The sequence below is a fragment of the Lucilia sericata genome, unplaced genomic scaffold (assembly GCF_015586225.1).
Source record: "Lucilia sericata isolate MDLA Ls3-8-SP2 unplaced genomic scaffold, ASM1558622v1 Contig000130F_arrow, whole genome shotgun sequence".
Classification (NCBI taxonomy): domain Eukaryota; kingdom Metazoa; phylum Arthropoda; class Insecta; order Diptera; family Calliphoridae; genus Lucilia; species Lucilia sericata.
The window spans coordinates 562,951-575,525 of NW_023994162.1; the positions used below are offsets into that span (position 1 = coordinate 562,951).

Here is a 12,575-nt window from a genome sequence, read left to right on the forward strand (position 1 = left end):
AATGCCCAACAAGGCTGGCTGGCTCATCCTGCTCATCTTACTATATTTCCTAAATGCATAAAACTAACATTTATTGCTGCTGCAACTGCCACGTAAAAAGATGAAATAAAACTAAACTCAAAACGTACTACAAGTGACTTCCTTTAGGGATCCTCTATTACACGTACATTTCCTATATTGTTTGCATATTATTTTCCGCTTGTAACTGTTTGTTAGACGTTTGCTCCTGTTGTTCGTGTGTATGCTTTTGTTATTATTATTATTTTGTTTTTAGATTTCTAGTTTGAAGGACGTTTTAAGCGTTTGAAAAGCAAGATTTTTTTCTATTATTTTTTTTTGCAAAATTTTAAAACCCTCTAGACTTGGCAACTAAATACAACTAATGGTAAAATATATTTATTACTTTGTAATAAAACATCTATAAACCCCTTATGATTAAAAACCCCCCTTAATACAAATAAAGCTTTGAGTTTATTTGCATTAATTGCTAATAGTTTATTAGCAAAATATTAACATTTACAACAATAGTTATTGGAAAAACTATAATTAGTAAAATAGCATAACATTTAACAATAGATTTTGTAACAAAAATAACCCTGAACTGAAATAAACTAGAAATTTTTAGAAAAAAATAAAACAATCACCAATCACATTGCAATATTTTACATAAATTTCAAACTCTATTGCTTAATATTAAACTACAAATAAGAGCTAATTTTATAAGCTTTTTAAAACAGTTTTTAAAATTTCATTCCAACAATCCACAAAAAAGTTATAACAAAATTTAATAAACCACCCCTGAATTAATATTAATCATACGCCCCCTTCAACCCAAACAAAGAATAAAAGAAAACTCTTTTTTTATCACAATTTTTCTATCTTTCTCTTTGCAGCGCTATCGTCCTGACTATTTGGAAGATTATGACAAAATCGGCTATCGCCACACATTGGCTACTTTCTATTCTAAAGCCTGTTTCTGGTGGCTAACACCTTTACTTTGGTTTGGCTATAAAGAACCTTTGGAATTGGAGGATTTGGGTCAAATGCGTGTAGAGGATAGTGCTCGGGCTCATTATGATCGCTTTTTATTAATCTACAAACAGCAAAAGTGGTAAGTTGCTTCCAATAAAGTTAATTAATACCATTCAATGAATTTTCCTCTTTGTTTGGCTTTAAACAAAAACCAAATTTTCAATACAGTTGTATACATATGTACCTATGTATGTATGTGTTTTTATGCAAAGTAAATATTTATTTTTAACTCCCTCTTAATAATTCACCTCTTACATTAATTAACTATTGATTACTTCTTTGTTATATCGTTTTTATTTTGTTTTTCAAATTATTTACCGTTGATTGAGGTTTAAAAAAATGCGTAAATTAATTGCTGTTAATGTTTATTTTGTGACTTTTTGTTTTCATTTTTCAATCTCTCTTTATAATGAGGAAAAATTTTACATTTGGTTGTTTAATTATTAAAACTTAAATATATTAAAATGGAAATATAATTGGTTTTATAGACGACACTATAGACTATGCTATAGATTACACTATAAACTAAATTACCGGCTAGCCTTCATACTAGACTATGGATTAGACTATAGACTAGATTATAGGGTAGACTAAAGAAGACTATACACTAGACAATGGACAAGACTATAGTCTTGAGTATATACTACAAATTAGCCTAGAGACTACACTATAGTTCAGTTATAGTTCAGTTATAGTTCTGTTCTAGTTCTGTTCTAGTTCTGTTCTAGTTCTGTTCTAGTTCTGTTCTGTTCTAGTTCTGTTCTAGTTCTGTTCTAGTTCTGTTCTAGTTCTGTTCTAGTTCTGTTCTAGTTCTGTTCTAGTTCTGTTCTAGTTCTGTTCTAGTTCTGTTCTAGATCTGTTCTAGTTCTGTTCTAGTTCTGTTCTAGTTCTGTTCTAGTTCTGTTCTAGTTCTAGTTCTGTTCTAGTTCTGTTCTAGTTCTGTTCTAGTTCTGTTCTAGTTCTGTTCTAGTTCTGTTCTAGTTCTGTTCTAGTTCTGTTCTAGTTCTGTTCTAGTTTGTTCTAGTTCTGTTCTAGTTCTGTTCTAGTTCTGTTCTAGTTCTGTTCTAGTTCTGTTCTAGTTCTGTTCTAGTTCTGTTCTAGTTCTGTTCTAGTTCTGTCTAGTTCTGTTCTAGTTCTGTTCTAGTTCTGTTCTAGTTCTGTTCTAGTTCTGTTCTAGTTCTGTTCTAGTTCTGTTCTAGTTCTGTTCTAGTTCTGTTCTAGTTCTGTTCTAGTTCTGTTCTAGTTCTGTTCTAGTTCTGTTCTAGTTCTGTTCTAGTTCTGTTCTAGTTCTGTTCTAGTTCTGTTCTAGTTCTGTTCTAGTTCTGTTCTAGTTCTGTTCTAGTTCTGTTTCTAGTTCTGTTCTAGTTCTGTTCTAGTTCTGTTCTAGTTCTGTTCTAGTTCTGTTCTAGTTCTGTTCTAGTTCTGTTCTAGTTCTGTTCTAGTTCTGTTCTAGTTCTGTTCTAGTTCTGTTCTAGTTCTGTTCTAGTTCTGTTCTAGTTCTGTTCTAGTTCTGTTCTAGTTCTGTTCTAGTTCTGTTCTAGTTCTGTTCTAGTTCTGTTCTAGTTCTGTTCTAGTTCTGTTCTAGTTCTGTTCTAGTTCTGTTCTAGTTCTGTTCTAGTTCTGTTTCTAGTTCTGTTCTAGTTCTGTTATTCTTTCTAGTTCTGTTCTAGTTCTGTTCTAGTTCTGTTCTAGTTCTGTTCTAGTTCTGTTCTAGTTCTGTTCTAGTTCTGTTCTAGTTCTGTTCTAGTTCTGTTCTAGTTCTGTTCTAGTTCTGTTCTAGTTCTGTTCTAGTTCTGTTCTAGTTCTGTTCTAGTTCTGTTCTAGTTCTGTTCTAGTTCTGTTCTAGTTCTGTTCTAGTTCTGTTCTAGTTCTGTTCTAGTTCTTTCTAGTTCTGTTCTAGTTCTGTTCTAGTTCAGTTCTAGTTCAGTTCTAGTTCTGTTCTGGTTCTGTTTTAGTTCTGTTCTAGTTCTGTTCTAGTTCTGTTCTAGTTCTTTTCTAGTTCTGTTCTAGTTCTTTTCTAGTTCTCTAGTTCTGTTCTAGTTCTGTTCTAGTTCTTCTAGTTCAGTTCTAGTTCTGTTTAGTTCTGTTCTAGTTCTGTTCTAGTTCTGTTCTAGTTCTGTTCTAGTTCTGTTCTAGTTCTGTTCTAGTTTGTTCTAGTTCTGTTCTAGTTCTGTTCTAGTTCTGGCGGGGGCGGGGCTAGGGCTGTGCGAGGGCGGGCGAGTCGGGGGCGAGTGGCGGGGCGATGCGGGCGGGCGGGGGCGAGGGGGGGTTTTTCTGTTCTAGTTCTGTTCTAGTTCTGTTCTAGTTCTGTTCTAGTTCTGTTCTAGTTCTGTTCTAGTTCTGTTCTAGTTCTGTTCTAGTTCTGTTCTAGTTCTGTTCTAGTTCTGTTCTAGTTCTGTTCTAGTTCTGTTCTAGTTCTGTTCTAGTTCTGTTCTAGTTCTGTTCTAGTTCTGTTCTAGTTCTGTTCTAGTTCTGTTCTAGTTCTGTTCTAGTTCTGTTCTAGTTCTGTTCTAGTTCTGTTCTAGTTCTGTTCTAGTTCTGTTCTAGTTCTGTTCTAGTTCTGTTAGTTCTGTTCTAGTTCTGTTCTAGTTCTGTTCTAGTTCTGTTCTAGTTCTGTTCTAGTTCTGTTCTAGTTCTGTTCTAGTTCTGTTCTAGTTCTGTTCTAGTTCTGTTCTAGTTCTGTTCTAGTTCTGTTCTAGTTCTGTTCTAGTTCTGTTCTAGTTCTGTTCTAGTTCTGTTCTAGTTCTGTTCTAGTTCTGTTCTAGTTCTGTTCTAGTTCTGTTCTAGTTCTGTTCTAGTTCTGTTCTAGTTCTGTTCTAGTTCTGTTCTAGTTCTGTTCTAGTTCTGTTCTAGTTCTGTTCTAGTTCTGTTCTAGTTCTGTTCTAGTTCTGTTCTAGTTCTGTTCTAGTTCTGTTCTAGTTCTGTTCTAGTTCTGTTCTAGTTCTGTTCTAGTTCTGTTCTAGTTCTGTTCTAGTTCTGTTCTAGTTCTGTTCTAGTTCTGTTCTAGTTCTGTTCTAGTTTTCTAGTTCTGTTCTAGTTCTAGTTCTGTTCTAGTTCTGTTCTAGTTCTGTTCTAGTTCTGTTCTAGTTCTGTTCTAGTTCTGTTCTAGTTCTGTTCTAGTTCTGTTCTAGTTCTGTTCTAGTTCTGTTCTAGTTCTGTTCTAGTTCTGTTCTAGTTCTGTTCTAGTTCTGTTCTAGTTCTGTTCTAGTTCTGTTCTAGTTCTGTTCTAGTTCTGTTCTAGTTCTGTTCTAGTTCTGTTCTAGTCTGTTCTAGTTCTGTTCTAGTTCTGTTCTAGTTCTGTTCTAGTTCTGTTCTAGTTCTGTTCTAGTTCTGTTCTAGTTCTGTTCTAGTTCTGTTCTAGTTCTGTTCTAGTTCTGTTCTAGTTCTGTTCTAGTTCTGTTCTAGTTCTGTTCTAGTTCTGTTCTAGTTCTGTTCTAGTTCTGTTCTAGTTCTGTTCTAGTTCTGTTCTAGTTCTGTTCTAGTTCTGTTCTAGTTCTGTTCTAGTTCTGTTCTAGTTCTTTTTTGTTCTGTTCTAGTTTGTTCTGTTCTAGTTCTGTTCTAGTTCTGTTCTAGTTCTGTTCTAGTTCTGTTCTAGTTCTGTTCTAGTTCTGTTCTAGTTCTGTTCTAGTTCTGTTCTAGTTCGTTCTAGTTCTGTTCTAGTTCTGTTCTAGTTCTGTTCTAGTTCTGTTCTAGTTCTGTTCTAGTTCTGTTCTAGTTCTGTTCTAGTTCTGTTCTAGTTCTGTTCTAGTTCTGTTCTAGTTCTGTTCTAGTTCTGTTCTAGTTCTGTTCTAGTTCTGTTCTAGTTCTGTTCTAGTTCTGTTCTAGTTCTGTTCTAGTTCTGTTCTAGTTCTGTTCTAGTTCTGTTCTAGTTCTGTTCTAGTTCTGTTCTAGTTCTGTTCTAGTTCTGTTCTAGTTCTGTTCTAGTTCTGTTCTAGTTCTGTTCTAGTTCTGTTCTAGTTCTGTTCTAGTTCTGTTCTAGTTCTGTTCTAGTTCTGTTCTAGTTCTGTTCTAGTTCTGTTCTAGTTCTGTTCTAGTTCTGTTCTAGTTCTGTTCTAGTTCTGTTCTAGTTCTGTTCTAGTTCTGTTCTAGTTCTGTTCTAGTTCTGTTCTAGTTCTGTTCTGTTCTGTTCTAGTTCTGTTCTAGTTCTGTTCTAGTTCTGTTCTAGTTTAGTTCTGTTCTAGTTCTGTTCTAGTTCTTCTAGTTCGTAGTTCAGTTCCAGTTTAGTTCTAGTTTAGTTCTAGTTCTAGTTCAGTTCGTTTAGTTCTAGTTTACTAGTTCAGTTCCAGTTTAGCTCTAGTTTAGTTCTATTTCCGTTTAATTTTAGTGCTAGGTTTAAGCCTTATTACTTAGTCAGCATTCCCAAAATTCCTCAATTACATAATTTGTTATTCTTTTTGTTTTCTTTTCACATATCGTTTTTTAGAAAAATTCAAATAAACCACCATCTTTATGGTTGTGCTATTTGAAAAGCAGTTGGCGGATGTTCACATTGGGTGGCCTGTTAAAATTGTTTGGTGATTTATTTGCGGTGATTGGCCCCTGGCCATACAACAAATTGTCCAATACATTGAGAATATGTATGCCATACAATACAATGAAAGCAGCAACAACAACAACAGTAATGCATTACTACAAATGAATACGACCAAGAGCAATATAACCAACAGCAATAATATAAGTAGAGGCAATAACAATACATCAATTACCACCCCAGAGATGCAAACGTCATTGTCATCTCTAACAGCATTATTACAAGCTACCGCAGCAGTATCATCGTCATTATCCTTCGAACACAAGGAATATTTAGGACGTAGTATTAGAAGTCCTATTAACATACAGGCAGCAGTTGTTAAAACTATAAAACAAGTAGTAACACAAGCAAAAGAATCAGCAGCAGATGTAGCAGCTACAGGATCAATATGGTTGCCAAATTTAAATGACACTTATACGAATAGCAGCTACAACAATAACAACAATCACACAAATAGTAATAGCAATGTGTATAATCAAATTGCAAATGGCATCGATTACATTGATACCACATCCTACTCATCATCATCATCGCCGTATTCCGATTTCTACTCAAGTGGTGCTGAAGTGAAAATTTACTATCCAACATGGTTAGATTTACTATCAAATGGTTGGGCTATTGCATGGATAGTACTTTTAGCCGCATTGGCACAGGGTGCCTTATCACAGGCCTCTACACACATACTCAATATGACTGGCATAAGGATTAAGACATCACTGCAGGGTCTTATTTATCGTAAAACACTATTGTTGAATTCAACATGTATTGGAGGTGGTGGTGGTAATGCCGGTGGTGTTGATGTCACCATAACAACGAACATTAATTCACCAACAACAACTACAACAACCTCAACCAGTCACAATACTACTGGTCATAAAAATGAAGCTAGTAATAGTACAATACCACCACCTGGAATAGCCGGAAGTAATATTGAAAATAGTGTGAATACTAATTGTGATAATATTCAGAGTTATAATATTGATAAAGATTCCAATTACCTTAAGGCCCATAAAATTGATAAAGAGAAGAAATGGAAAATTGTAAGTAAATTAAATACAAAAAATATACATATTTTCTTACGCTGGCATACCCGGCATCCTTCGCTACACAGTTATAAGTTTTTAATGAAATGTGATTTTTTTTTAAGAAAATAGAATAACCTATAGTACTAACAACAGACTATAGACTAGACTATAGACTAGACTATAGACTAGACTATAGACTAGACTATAGACTAGACTATAGACTAGACTATAGACTAGACTATAGACTAGACTATAGACTAGACTATAGACTAGACTATAGACTAGACTATAGACTAGACTATAGACTAGACTATAGACTAGACTATAGACTAGACTATAGACTAGACTATAGACTAGACTATAGACTAGACTATAGACTAGACTATAGACTAGACTATAGACTAGACTATAGACTAGACTATAGACTAGACTATAGACTAGACTATAGACTAGACTATAGACTAGACTATAGACTAGACTATAGACTAGACTATAGACTAGACTATAGAATAGACTATAGACTAGACTATAGACTAGACTATAGACTAGACTATGGACTAGACTATAGACTAGACTATAGACTAGACTATGGACTAGACTATAGACTAGACTTTAGACTAGACTATAGACTAGACTATAGACTAGACTATAGACTAGACTATAGACTAGACTATAGACTAGACTATAGACTAGACTATAGACTAGACTATAGACTAGACTATAGACTAGACTATAGACTAGACTATAGACTAGACTATAGACTAGACTATAGACTAGACTATACTAGACTATAGACTAGACTAGACTAGACTATAGACTAGACTATAGACTAGACTATAGACTAGACTATAGACTAGACTATAACTAGACTATAGACTAGACTATAGACTAGACTATAGACTAGACTATAGACTAGACTATAGACTAGACTATAGACTAGACTATAGACTAGACTATAGACTAGACTATAGACTAGACTATAGACTAGACTATAGACTAGACTATAGACTAGACTATAGACTAGACTATAGACTAGACTATAGACTAGACTATAGACTAGACTATAGACTAGACTATAGACTAGACTATAGACTAGACTATAGACTAGACTATAGACTAGACTATAGACTAGACTATAGACTAGACTATAGACTAGACTATAGACTAGACTATAGACTAGACTATAGACTAGACTATAGACTAGACTATAGACTAGACTATAGACTAGACTATAGACTAGACTATAGACTAGACTATAGACTAGACTATAGACTAGACTATAGACTAGACTATAGACTAGACTATAGACTAGACTATAGACTAGACTATAGACTAGACTATAGACTAGACTATAGACTACTATAGACTAGACTATAGACTAGACTATAGACTAGACTATAGACTAGACTATAGACTAGACTATAGACTAGACTATAGACTAGACTATAGACTAGACTATAGACTAGACTACTAGACTAGACTATAGACTAGACTATAGACTAGACTATAGATAGACTATAGACTAGACTACAGACTAGACTATAGACTAGACTATAGACTAGACTATAGACTAGACTATAGACTAGACTATAGACTAGACTATAGACTAGACTATAGACTAGACTATAGACTAGACTATAACTAGACTATAGACTAGACTATAGACTAGACTATAGACTAGACTATAGACTAGACTATAGACTAGACTATAGACTAGACTATAGACTAGACTATAGACTAGACTATAGACTAGACTATAGACTAGACTATAGACTAGACTATAGACTAGACTATAGACTAGACTATAGACTAGACTATAGACTAGACTATAGACTAGACTATAGACTAGACTATAGACTAGACTATAGACTAGACTATAGACTAGACTATAGACTAGACTATAGACTAGACTATAGACTAGACTATAGACTAGACTATAGACTAGACTATAGACTAGACTATAGACTAGACTATAGACTAGACTATAGACTAGACTATAGACTAGACTATAGACTAGACTATAGACTAGACTATAGACTAGACTATAGACTAGACTATAGACTAGACTATAGACTAGACTATAGACTAGACTATAGACTAGACTATAGACTAGACTATAGACTAGACTATAGACTAGACTATAGACTAGACTATAGACTAGACTATAGACTAGACTATAGACTAGACTATAGACTAGACTATAGACTAGACTATAGACTAGACTATAGACTAGACTATAGACTAGACTATAGACTAGACTATAGACTAGACTATAGACTAGACTATAGACTAGACTATAGACTAGACTATAGACTAGACTATAGACTAGACTATAGAGACTATAGACTAGACTATAGACTAGACTATAGACTAGACTATAGACTAGACTATAGACTAGACTATAGACTAGACTATAGACTAGACTATAGACTAGACTATAGACTAGACTATAGACTAGACTATAGACTAGACTATAGAAGACTAGACTACTAGACTAGACTATAGACTAGACTATAGACTAGACTATAGACTAGACTATAGACTAGACTATAGACTAGACTATAGACTAGACTATAGACTAGACTATAGACTAGACTATAGACTAGACTATAGACTAGACTATAGACTAGACTATAGACTAGACCATAGACTAGACTATAGACTAGACTATAGACTAGACTATATAGACTAAGACTAGACTATAGACTAGACTATAGACTAGGCTATAGACTAGACTATAGACTAGACCATAGACTAGACTATAGACTAGGCTATAGACTAGACTATAGACTAGACCATAGACTAGACTATAGACTAGACTATAGACTAGACTATAGACTAGACTATAGACTAGACTATAGACTAGACTATAGACTAGACTATAGACTAGACTATAGACTAGACTATAGACTAGACTATAGACTAGACTATAGACTAGACTATAGACTAGACTATAGACTAGACTATAGACTAGACTATAGACTAGACTATAGACTAGACTAGACTATAGACTAGACTATAGGCTAGACTATAGACTAGACTATAGACTAGACTATAGACTAGACTATAGACTAGACTATAGACTAGACTATAGATTAGACTATAGACTAGATTGTAGACTAGACTATAGACTAGACTATAGACTAGACTATAGACTAGACTATAGACGAGACTATAGACTAAACTATAGACTAGACTATAGACTACACTATAGACTAGACTACAGACTAGACTATAGACTAGACTATAGACTAGACTATAGACTAGACTATAGACTAGACTATAGAGTAGACTATAGACTAGACTATAGACTAGACTATAGACTAGACTAGACTAGACTATAGACTAGACTATAGACTAGACTATAGACTAGACTATAGACTAGACTATAGACTAGACTATAGACTAGACTATAGACTAGACTATAGACTAGACTATAGACTAGACTATAGACTAGACTATAGACTAGACTATAGACTAGACTATAGACTAGACTATAGACTAGACTATAGACTAGACTATAGACTAGACTATAGACTAGACTATAGACTAGACTATAGACTAGACTATAGACTAGACTATAGACTAGACTATAGACTAGACTATAGACTAGACTATAGACTAGACTATAGACTAGACTATAGACCAGACTATTAGCCTTAAAACTTGAACACAATTTTTGCCTCACTGCTACTGCTGTCATAAGGAAGCTTAACAAAATTATTATATCTTGTAATAGACCTGTCATGAATACAATTTATTAACCAAGAATTGTCATATTATTATTCCTAAAGCCTATTTAAGAATTTTGTTAATACATATATCATAAACTAAACTACAGATTGATTGTACATTCTAATAATCAAAAGAAACTGGGTCACATTTTTACATAACACTATCATTAAATCTCTTCTTAGAATCATGCACAAAGTAAAATTCTTTCTGGCTAATTTCCTTGAATAAAATTATATCCTTTTAGGAGTTTTGTATAAAGCATTAGTTTTACAATTTGCACGTGCTGAATTTCTATGCCAAATAGATTTTTGCTTCATATGTCAATTAGCTTTTATAGTTTTTTAAAGCCAAAATAGCAAATAGGTTTAGATTTATGTCTTGATTTTCTATAACTTGTATTTATCAATAACTTTCTAATGATCTGTGTAGGAGCTGGTTATTGGATTGCGTTTGAAGGTCTTAGCAAATTGGCATTGAATGAAATGACATAGAAATTATATTCTAAATAACGAGGGAAGTTTAAAATGATTAAATATGCGCTAAAGACTGTAGCTATAGACTAGACTATAGACTAGGATATAGGACTAGACTATAGACTAGACTATAGACTAGACTATAGACTAGACTATAGACTAGACTATAGACTAGCTAGACTAGACTATAGACTAGGACTATAGGACTAGACTATAGACTAGACTATAGACTAGACTATAGACTAGACTATAGACTAGACTATAGACTAGACTATAGACTAGACTATAGACTAGACTATAGACTAGACTATAGACTAGACTATAGACTAGACTATAGGACTAGACTATAGACTAGACTATAGACTAGACTAGATAGACTAGAATATAGACTAGACTATAGACTGACTATAGGACTAGACTATAGACTAGACTATAGACTAGACTATAGACTAGACTATAGACTAGACTATAGACTAGGACTATAGGACTAGACTAGACTAATATGACTAGACTATAGACTAGACTATAGACTAGACTATAGACTAGACTATAGACATAGACTATAGACTAGACTATAGACTAGACTATAGACTAGACCATAGACTAGACTATAGACTAGACTATAGACTAGACTATAGACTGACTATAGACTAGGACTATAGACTAGACTATAGACTAGACTATAGACTAGACTATAGACTAGACAGACTTGACTATAGACTAAACTATAGACTAGTCCAGACAATAGTCTATAGTCGGTGGATATATGTAGTCAGAGCTAAAGACATGTAGACTGGTTATATAATTAGGCTATCGTTTGGGCTATTATCTATACCATGGTCTTGACTAAAGTTTAGACTAAAGAAAGTTTGCTGCTACAGCCCTCCTTTTAAATTATTGTATTTTCTTTTACAAATTGCTGCATTGCAAATATTTTTAGTTTTACTTTGGCTCATAAATTTTAAAACATCCCGAGCTAATCACTTTTAATTTTTTTATCTTTACTATTTGCAGCTTTAAGTGATATTGGTGCCATTACAAATTGATGTCCGAAGATACTTTGAATATAATGTCCTTCTTTTGGATTGCTCATTATGTATGGGCCATACCCCTAAAAGTATGTATACTATATAAAACTTTTTTTTTTATAAATTTTTATATATTTATAATGTTAAATGCAACAAATTTTCGCCTGCCAACCAATACTTCTTCTTTAATAGCCCATGGACCATAAATTATACGATTCAGCAAAATAATATTATTTTTTTTTATACTGTTGAAATAAAGTATAAAATTAATGGCTTTTAAATACAATTATGTTACACATTTGCAGAACAAAACTTAAATTTATTTATATGTACAAAAATGTTAATGGGAAACAACAACTAGCAGTGTGTAACTGTAGCAGAAGATTTATTTTAACTGGAAAAACAAAATAAGAAAAATACTTAACTAAAAGGCTTAAATTAAATGTAATTTCATTAAAAATAATTTATAGTTTAAATATTTATATAGATTTAAGTTTTTGGCAAAATATTGAGATTTTTACAACAATTTACAAAAAATTTATAGAAATTTTTAAATGGAAAAGATAGATTTTTAAAGAAAATTTTAATTGAAGGAGATAAATTATGATATTGAAGTCAAATTTTATAAGAAATTATTATAAATTTAAGAATTTGTAGTTTTTCCATGTAAAATTTAGTTTAAATTTTCCATAAAAGTATTAAATTAAATAATAAAAATATTTTGCTACGGTGACGTATGATTAATATTAAT

The 12,575-nt window shown here is 33.0% G+C and overlaps 1 protein-coding gene across 1 annotated transcript in view; it reads left to right on the forward strand.

Annotated features, from left to right (window-relative positions):
- The window catches only part of LOC119600964 (ATP-binding cassette sub-family C member Sur), a gene marked incomplete at its 3' end in the record, with an annotated part of 118,086 nt that overhangs the window by 36,231 nt on the left and 69,280 nt on the right, over window positions 1–12,575 (forward strand). Inside the window, 5 exon segments of the mRNA XM_037951570.1 lie at window positions 894–1,118; window positions 5,456–5,570; window positions 5,573–6,607; window positions 11,811–11,837; window positions 11,840–11,913. Coding sequence (XP_037807498.1) covers window positions 894–1,118; window positions 5,456–5,570; window positions 5,573–6,607; window positions 11,811–11,837; window positions 11,840–11,913 — 1,476 coding nt within the window.